This window comes from Lolium perenne, chromosome 6 (genome assembly GCF_019359855.2).
Source record: "Lolium perenne isolate Kyuss_39 chromosome 6, Kyuss_2.0, whole genome shotgun sequence".
In the NCBI taxonomy this organism is placed as follows: domain Eukaryota; kingdom Viridiplantae; phylum Streptophyta; class Magnoliopsida; order Poales; family Poaceae; genus Lolium; species Lolium perenne.
This window is the reverse complement of record NC_067249.2, coordinates 126,799,602-126,809,313: the sequence shown is the minus strand read 5'-3', so window position 1 is coordinate 126,809,313 and position 9,712 is coordinate 126,799,602. Positions and strand designations below refer to the sequence as shown.

Sequence of the window (9,712 nt, the reverse complement as noted above, 5' to 3'; positions counted from 1 at the left end):
TGTGAAAACCAGGACTTGAACTCGAGACCCTGGCTCTGATACCATGTTAAGCTTCATGCACTAACATGGTGCATGCCCGATCAGGCGATCCTTTAAAAACAATGAGGAGCTCTCGAGCGGCCGGTGCGACCTTGCCGCCTCAGGTTGTGGGCTACAAGGTCAGCATCTGGTGTCCCCCGCTAGCCTTCCTTCTTCTCTTCCTCCTCTTCCCTCCGACTTCTCCTTCCTCCCACCTGCTCCTACAAGGTTAGTGGCTCCTACAAGGTTAGTGCATGACCCTAGAAGCCAGTACGTAGACAGGAGGGGGAGTAACAGCAATTTATAGAATAAATTGTGAAAACCAGGACTTGAACTCGAGACCCTGGCTCTGATACCATGTTAAGCTTCATGCACTAACCAACTATTCCAAAAGACCGATCTGATGAAAAGAGTTAGGCAATCCACTTATAGTTTAACACTGCCCATGGTGGTGCATGGTGTAGACTACACCGCGTAGTCATTGATCTTCTTCATGAGATTCTCCATCGTCCAGCGTATGCTGGTGCGCTGCTCGGTGGTGAGGCCCTCGAGGTTCGGGCAGCAGCTGACCATGGCGTCGTGTAGGAGGTGCCTGACCAAGGCGTCCTGCATCTATCCCATGCGCTCCCTGTCCTCCCGATCCATCTTCTTGCACTGGTGAGCTCGGCCATGGACTTGTAACAGTCGACGAGGCGCATCTAGCCCATGCGCTCCCTGTCCTCCCCATCCATCTTCTTGCACTGGTGAGCTCGGCCATGGACTTGTAACAGTCGACGAGGCGCATCGCCTCCGGTAGCAACGACTCGCCCTCCTGCATAATTAGCAAGCGCCATACCGCGTATGTTCTCGGTCCCTCTCCATGTCTGGCCCTTCAGGAGAGAACAAATCCTAAACCCTAGCACAACACAGTTTAGCCTGTGATCTCATCGTTATGTTATTTCAATCGAATGATGCTTTCACAGATGAGAACAAACCATCATCTTGATATTACAAGGACACAAACCAGCATTCATAGAGTTACAGACCATGAAGCAATAAAAATAAGCTGCAAGCATGTGTCTACATCAGCACAAACACGAAGCGCTGCTGCTGTTCCGTTCTGCAACAGCACTCCAGTGCAACAGGCACCCAGAATATTACGCACACCATATAAACAGCAGCAGAAGTCATGCACAGCTCAATCACAGAACGCCTCGATTTATACAAAAATGATGTTTTGTAGCAAGGGGATCAATGACTTGAAGAACACAACAAGAGTAGGCCATAAGCCTAGAGCAGACTGAAGTTTCACTTCCAGTTCTGTTGGTTTCTTTCCATCAGCTTTACAAGTACATGAAGAGGCAAGACGGTGCCAAAATGAATACATTTCCTGGGAACTGTGCAATCGCTCAAAAATTGGGGTAGAGAGTACCACAAAAACTCTCAGCTTGTGTACAAGCCATTCCATGGCTATCCCTATATGATTATTCATCCTCAAATCCACGTGACTCTGTTAATCAAACTATATAATTTACTGCATGAGCTCAGAAGAGAAGTTGGCACAGAATAATACACACCTATCCTAAGTATGATCATTATTATCCCACTGTCCAGCCTCGTTCTGCAATCACCTCCCGAACACGTGTAGCTACTTCAATAGCATCATTTAAGGGAGGGTAGCTCCAGCTATTTGAAATCTACAAGCAAAAAAGATAGTTGATAAGCAGTGCATGTACATACGTATGAAAAGACTTCCAGCTATATGTAGCAACTTTCAATAGAACACATCATTTTACGGCTTTTATAATTCTACCAGTATGTCTGCAAAAATCTTACGCATTGTGGGACAAGATATGCGATATGATATGAATCATATAATACCATCATGTGGGGCAAGAACTTGCAATAACCATCTAACAGAATTCATGCAGATCACATAGTTATTACGTATTATTGTTTGAGCCTTGTCATAACCCAAAGGTAAATTACACAGCCACAGCTATAGTAATCGCTGCTGGAACTCTAATTGATAACAGGAACAAGCAAAAAAACATCTGCTCGAGTGCGTTATCCTAACTGTTTAAATGAAGCTCAGGCAAAAAGGTCCAGGATTTTGTATCAAAAAGTTCAATGTTTAGTACTATAACCATGTTCATTAAAGAAACAAATGTGCTGAGACAGGATATGCTTTATCAAGTAGATGTGCCATTTTTAACTTAACAGAGCTGGCAGACTTACATCTTCCAATCCAGTGAAAGGGCGGACAACCCCTTTTTCCCGTAGATTCTTGTGGAAAGCAGAAAACTTCCATTTGCAATGCTCGGTCCCAATAACATAAACAGGCTTCCTGTTAGAATGTGATTGGAAGCTAGTCATGCAACCTTGTAAAGGAGGTTCTATTTGCCAGAAGCCATGCAGATAGAAAAAACAGCTTACCCTGTGCTGCAGGCCTCACTTAGCATACTTATTGAGTCTGCTGTTACGACAAAAGCATCAGCCCACGCAAGATGGCCCAGGTGTGGGTTAGGTTCTGCACAGATAAAATGGATCATAACAAGTTGAATAACTTGCTAAGAACATAAAAGCTGAAACATATAGGTACTAATTTTCAGAATTTACCTTCCCCGTCCCAAATATAGACCTTAGGATGTTCAGCAAACTCTTTAAATATAATATCAGAGATCTGCCAGCAGACAATTAAAAATAACTGTCAAATTCACTATCTTATTGTAACAAACAACCAGATTACCAAACAATCTATACCTTTTTTGGTGTTCTCCTAGAGAATGAAATTCTGACACTCCCACAGCTGTCTAGCACATTATCCAGTGAAGTTATGAGCTGCCTAGCAAGGTCAACACCATATTTACAATTACCTGAGCATTAAAAAACATAAAAATTAGATTGCCTTGGATCTGAGCATGAAAATCAGTCATTCACCCCATACAAAAACTATAAACAGAGAAGACCATATGTTTAAAGGACAGCATGCACGCTAGTACCACTCCACAAGTTAGAGAGGGAAAAATTCGTCTCAGATAGAGTAGTTCATAATATTGCTTACAAGACGTCAAGAAAGAAAAGAGACGTGGTTGTGTAACCATATCTGATTTACAAGCCCACCCCCACCCGCGGCTTATCAACCATGAATTTATTTGATGCATAAGTTCACTTTACGATGTGAGGGGTAGAGTTGTGCACCACAACAATAGCCCACATTGCTTCTGGCAGCAACCGATTTACACAAAATTTTAAAAGCAATGACAACGGTGGTTCTCATATTAACCTAGGCTATGATGTCAAGTCGTAACTTGTAAGCACACAAATTAACACGTTATCAAAATAAATGTTGTGCTACATTATGCATGTTGCTATGAACGTATGTGACTAGGCGAACTTCTTAGATCTAATACTAATATTTTATGAACAGAAATCCAGGATAGCATGGTATAACAACGGTGTGATCCTCATATTAACCTAGGCAATGATGTCAAGTCACACAAATTAACACGTTATCAAAATAAATGTTATGCTACATTATGCATGTTGCTATGAACATATGTGAGTAGGAGAACTTCTTAGATCTAATACTAATATTTTATGAACTAAAATCCAGGATAGCATGGTATAACGGTATATCAGAATCAACAAATAAATATTTTTAAAGCAATGTCAAAGGTGTGGTTTTCATTTTTATCCAACGCGTTGTCCAGCCAACTTGTAAGCACGCATAATAACTTCTTATCTAACTGAACGTTGGAAGTTGCAGCACTATTATACATGTAGCAATGGAAGTACGCAGCTACCTGAATTTGGATCTGGCCTTTATAATTTTATGAAATACAATCCAGGATAACATGGTAAAGTGATATACCCAAATCAACAAATCAATACCACATTAATCCTGGAGCTCCAAGAAAGAAAGAAAAACCTGGTGCGGAACGAAAATGTAAGCAACGAAAATTTTGCTTTGGTTTAGATGAAGGTAAGGTATCTTTGTCGCACCCGTTATCAACAAAAACAATCCCACAATTTTCTTAAGGCGAAAGCTACTGGTAACACACTTTTCCTTTTCTACAATTTACCAGAAATCTAATATCCTTAGGGATAACCAGACAATAAAGCAAGTGCAGCAAACATGAGATGCTCAAAATGGAGAAAAGTACTCCAGCTACTTAATATGCACTTGACTGGCCATAGCCAACAGTATATCACATTGAGAAAAAAGAGCATAATCATATCAATAAGTAAACTAAAATATTGTGTCAAGATATCCTTGCTTCTTTTCGTGTGTATGTCCTCAACATGGGATTTTCCCTGGGTAACAATTAGAATGCAGCCTTTGAAGTTTGTCTAGATTTACTTGGTCTCTGAGTTAAAACAAGCTAGCATATGCAAACACACATAAAATGGCATGTGCAATATGAAAGATAGCAAGAGAGAGAAGGAGAGAGAATTACTCGTGGGTCCTCCGATGTTGACAATTAGCAATGGCTTCGGTAACGGGGCAAGTTCATCATGCCAGGCTATAGCAGCAAGACGCAGTGCAGCAGAATCAGCTTGGTGTAGTGCACCGACAGTAAGCACCTGAACTTCCAAAGCCCAGAATTAAAATGCCAAACAGCACGTGATTTTCCATTTATGAGTAATATGAGAAACACATACCACATTCCTCCCAGGGGGTTCTTGTGGAGTAATCCATCTCCGGAACAGGCGTGGAACTTCTTGCTGCCCATTCGCAGTTAAAGCATAGTAATCATGACGAGGAGTGACCACCAAATCAAACCTATCAAGGCGAGACCTGGGATGCTGTATCTGAAATTCAAAGAACACTATCGTAATTAGATTAAGATTTGTATGACAAGCAGTTGGTTTATTTCTTGTTCTATGATATTTAAAGATGATGATGATAATAATAGTGAGACAAAGAAAATTAGTTTAGGATACCACCTGAATGACAAACACGTTATCTGAAGCCAAATGCCTAATTGAACTTGAATATGATATGGTGTCCCATCCACAGGCAACAACTAATGTTGGGCCTTCCCTGAAACAAGAGTAAATCGTCAATGAGTCATGTTAATAGCTTAACACTGTTTTAGAAACAAACTGGGCTACCTTGAGAACTTAAAACAAAACCTGAAAATACAACCAGGAAGCCACAGTACAGCAATTACAGTTGAGCAAAAATTGATAGGATTTCTATCGAGCTCATAGTTTGCCACTGGCACAAGGCTGAACCTTACAGCCACAACAATGCATAAAAGGTATCCTATACAAAATATTCAACTCCCTAGTTTTGATTTGTGACAATAAAAATCAACCGACACATGAATAATATTACAAGTCAGTGTCAGAACATAAGGTCCCAGTGTTTCCTACTTAAACCACATTGCACACAATTATATGATTAGAAAATACGAAACAAAATGTGGGCATTCCATATGTAACATGAATGGTACCAATACATTGACAACATGTAAGCGGCTCCAAAGGCTGACAATGTAAAAAAAAGAAACAGTTACACCAAACAGACACCAGAACACAAGCAAATCAGGTGACTTTGCTGGAGTTCATACAAGCTGTAACTTCTAAATAGTCATCATAGCAAAACCCACTTTAAACTCATGGACTATAAACCATTATAATGATTCAACATGGACATTGGAATAGAAAAAACCCCAACACATGCTATTCCATAGATATAAAAGGAGAGATTGAAGGCATAAAGAGGAAATAAGTGGTTACTTGTCGAATGTATCGCGAGCTGTGGCGACGATCCTCTTGGTATCCACCTCCAGAACAGAAGACAGCCCTACATATCCGCCATTGGGGACGCGGTACGGCTTCCTCCCCTGAACCACCAGCGCAAACCTGGTGTTGCGAAAGAGCTGCCTGAGCAGTTGGTCGATTAGCTTGTGCATGGAAATTGGGAGGAAGTGCAGCCACTCGTTGATCCCGCCGCTGGGCCTCGTGACGCGCTGCAAGCCAAGCCCGAGGCAAAAGGTAAATTCGCGACCAGCTGACGCCTGGGACGGGCAATCGAAATGGAAGAGAGGGGTGGGGGGTGGGGGTTACTGACGTAGAGGGTGAGGTTGTCCGCGAGGCCAAGGGCGCGGACGAGGCCGAGGCACTGGCTGTCGGCGCTGGGGGAGCCGGTGGCGATGGCGACGGCGCGGCGGACGACGTTGGCGGCGCCGCCGGTGAAGATCTCCGGGGTCTCCATTCCGGTGCCGGGGGGCTCGGGGAGCCGGATCGGCTTCATGGGGCTAGGGTTTGCGACCAACCTCCTGTGGTATGGTTAGGATAGGAGAGGATCTGCAGTTGGATTTGGGTGGGGATGAATTGCAGGCTTGGGAGACGAGGATTCGCGGGAGAGGGTTCGTTGCTGGAGGATTGGGGTTTCGGGGTTTGGTGGTTGGTGACGAACTGGAACTGGACGGAGCAGCAGCGGTTACGTGTTTTCCTGGAATTCTCCGGTTTCAGACTCGGGCATTCTCTCTGGATGAACTGCCAACTGTGGGAGAAAGCAGCTCAAAAAAAAAAAAAAAAACTGTGGGAGAAAGACATTTTCTTAGAATTGCCATTAAAATACATATTCACATATGGTATCGCAGATGTCATCTTTCTATATTCGTTAGAACTTTATAAAGCTTGACTAGAAAATGTATTTTGAAGAAGAGGCGATATTTTGCAGACATGTGGCTAGACCATGTATTGTGTACCACACAAGCATATACTACCTTTGGACTTTGGACGTTTTTAATCGACGCGATCTGATCTTTATGTTTCTGACCGATGCTAGCCGGAAACGACATCCACTCGTGTTCATTAAATCCGGACAAAGGGAGTAGATGTTTACAACATGTTCAATACACTAGAATTTTTTTATTCGGAGAGATTTTTGTGAGATGTGGGTGTGGTTCATCACTCCCAATGGTGAACTTGCTGACGGTTGGGCGCAAATACAAAACAATGTTCATAGGATGCTACTTTTTCATTTAAACCGTGCACAAGAAAAGAAAAACTCGATTTATGGTGTTGCGATGTTGCTACTAGATTCAAAACTGGTAGGTTAAACCAGAGAAACTCGAACATTTTCGAATAACTTTCTAACCAAATTGGACTCCAAAGTATTGAAAACATACATATTCGTTTCTTCATATACTATTTTCCAAGTATGGTATAAATGGGATCATAAAAACGAATATTATACGGTTATCCTTTATATTTGACATGAAAAAAACGCGTTCTTGTGAATACCATCTATCTGGTCCATGTGCACATAACTTTTATCTTGAGAATCAGTTGCAGCCGGCCAGATCCGCTCCTTCTCACCGCTGATGTCCGCGCTGGAGGACGTAGAGATGGAGTAGGGTTCATGCATGCCTTCTCTGTACAACAACAGTGGTATATTTCATGTCGTCACGGAGAGAACTGTCGGTTATGGAGAGTTGCCTTTGGTGGTCTGGTGGTCGGCTACGGAGCTCCACTAGTCGGAGCCGAAGGTGGCCGTCGACATGATCTCTGCCTCCCCTTCAATAATGCTCGGTGGCTCCTAAATCTGCAGGATTTGGTCACCGTGCCTCTGATGTTTGGCTATCATGGAGATGGGACCATCAAAGGTAAGGGGATTTCTCCTAATCCTCAATCTGGGTGGTGGGGATATCTTGTTGCAGGAGTTTCGAGGAGATACTCAGCAAGGAACTCGCGACAACCGGAGTTGTCTTTCCCAGCTCTTCATGCCCTACGGGTGGCCCTCCTAGACCACAACTTGCTGGTTGTTCTTTAACCTCCAGGCGTGATACCATTGCGGAGGCCATCCAACTTCTTTGTTCTGGCGCTTCATAGCGTCCTCGTTCCAAGTGGTGCGTCCCCCGCCGCGGAGATGCTGGCTAGGATGTCGAGCAGAGTACACTTCCACAGTGGAGAAGGATTTGATTGTTTTTCCTCTATGTTTCAGGGTACTTTTATAAAAGAGCGGGTCTTGGTACCAATTTCCTTTCAATTTTGCACCTCTATCTAATTTGTAACCCGCCGCTGGAATGATGCAGCTCTAGGTCCTTCGGGACCATCCTTGTTCATACAAATAGTGATATATCCATACATCATAGTTGCATACTACATCAAGTAGGAAAGGAACCTAGAGGGAGAAGCGTGGCACCGCGCAAGAGAAGCGTAGCTCAAAGCCATGTGGCGCGGATTGTCCCATGGCTCGAGCATCTTGTCAAGAACACACATGCATATAGGCACTGGCGGAGCTCTGTTGTGGCCAAACTGGGCCATGGCCCGCCTAGGTCAGCCTAAAACATTGAAGAGCCAGGGAAAAATTAAGCCCATGAAAGAAAAAAAAACCTGGCCTTCTCTTTGGGCTGGCCCGCCCAACAATTTGGCTGGAGCTTCGCTAGTGCATATAGGAGAGTATAAGGAGACACTTCCTTTATCGAAAAATGTGCCACTGGCTAGCAGGGTGGCTAGAGCTTGCTTATGGTGGAAGCATGTGAGAGTCAGGCTTTAGGCACCCAACACGACTAGACAACAAGACTCCATTATCTTGCCAACAATGTAGAACATGATAGCTTGTTGGGCGGTGTAGAATCCGACAAAGCTCTAGGACCCGTTGCCGAGGGTATGGGAGACTGGACACCATTGGTGTGTGTGTGTGTGGGGGGGGGGGGGGGGGAGGGTGTGCAGTAGGCATCAAAAGACCGGTGGCACCATCTGGGACTAGAGGAATCAATGGCGGATCAAAAGGCTTGTATTTGTCTTGGAGCTACATCGGCTGCTGAGATTTTTTTTTTTGAGAAACACAGTACAAACGCAGACGCTCACATACACGCGCATACACTCACCCCTATGAACGCACGCACACCCTACCCCTATGAGCACCTCCGGAAGACTGAGCCGGTGGATTGGATCTTGAAATTGACGAAGTCACCACAGGCGTCTCGCTGTCGACGGGAACGTCGCCTCCCACTGAATGAATATTCCGCCTTTATGAGACACACAGATGTCAAACCTGGGTTTGAACTCTGGTGGGTTGGGGGTACAACCACCCTCCTAACCACCCAACCTCAGATTGGTTCTCGGCTGCTGAGAATTGTTCTAACTAATTTCCCTCGGGAATCAACTTAATTTTTTTTGAATCATTTCGTGTCCTGAATACTACCACAAGAAAGAGTTTCTGGTAAGTAGTAATAATAATATATTAAATTAGTTCGGGCTACTGTGAGTTTTATTTGAGGTTGCGGAACGTTCAACCAGCTGAACCGCTCGAATAGGTGAAAATAGATTGTCTTTCACTGCACATGAACACAAAGTACTTTAAGTTGGTAACATTCAACATAGGGATCGAAAATCCAATTTGGGCTGGTGCATATGAACCTACTGTGTGAAAACACATTTCCAAATGTCAAAAAATTGAAATAAAACTTCACATCTACATCTACATATTTTATGTTCGCAATCAACCTTTCAAAAAAAAATAACATTTTTATGGCCCATGAAAAAAATAAGACAAATTTGATGCTCTAATATTTTTACATAGGTCACATAAAGTATTCTTTTTCCCTGAAAACTTGTGTGCAAAAATAGAATATATGGGTGTACACATAAAATTTTATTTGAGCCCAAACACCATCTTCCATAGGGATGCATTATTTATTTTGAGGCGAAAGCAAAGAGAATGTATTATAGCACCCATAATATCGGAAAC

At 43.3% G+C, this 9,712-nt stretch overlaps 1 protein-coding gene across 1 annotated transcript; it reads right to left on the bottom strand.

Annotated features, from left to right (window-relative positions):
- Nucleotides 1-1,199: 1,199 nt before the first annotated feature.
- On the bottom strand, nucleotides 1,200-6,515 carry LOC127334598 (mitochondrial fission protein ELM1). The gene is made up of 10 exons (XM_051361098.2): nucleotides 6,080-6,515; nucleotides 5,746-5,978; nucleotides 4,948-5,044; nucleotides 4,663-4,812; nucleotides 4,458-4,584; nucleotides 2,761-2,873; nucleotides 2,617-2,680; nucleotides 2,434-2,527; nucleotides 2,236-2,344; nucleotides 1,200-1,694 (listed from the first exon to the last, which is right to left on the bottom strand). The coding sequence occupies exons 1-10, from the start codon at nucleotides 6,260-6,262 to the stop codon at nucleotides 1,596-1,598; spliced, it is 1,269 nt and encodes a 422-aa protein (XP_051217058.1). The 5' UTR covers nucleotides 6,263-6,515; the 3' UTR covers nucleotides 1,200-1,595.
- Between the last annotated feature and the right edge of the window lie 3,197 nt (nucleotides 6,516-9,712).

Bases quoted from the DNA above. Each gene is read 5' to 3' on its own strand.
- LOC127334598 (XM_051361098.2), bottom strand. From the start codon at position 6,262: ATGAAGCCGATCCGGCTCCCCGAGCCCCCCGGCACCGGAATGGAGACC. The intron at 5,045-5,745 runs GTAACCACTTAT...CTCTTGTTTCAG, and splicing joins GCTCGCGATACATTCGACAA to GGAAGGCCCAACATTAGTTG. The intron at 2,345-2,433 runs GTAAGCTGTTTT...ACATTCTAACAG, and splicing joins AGTGAGGCCTGCAGCACAGG to GAAGCCTGTTTATGTTATTG.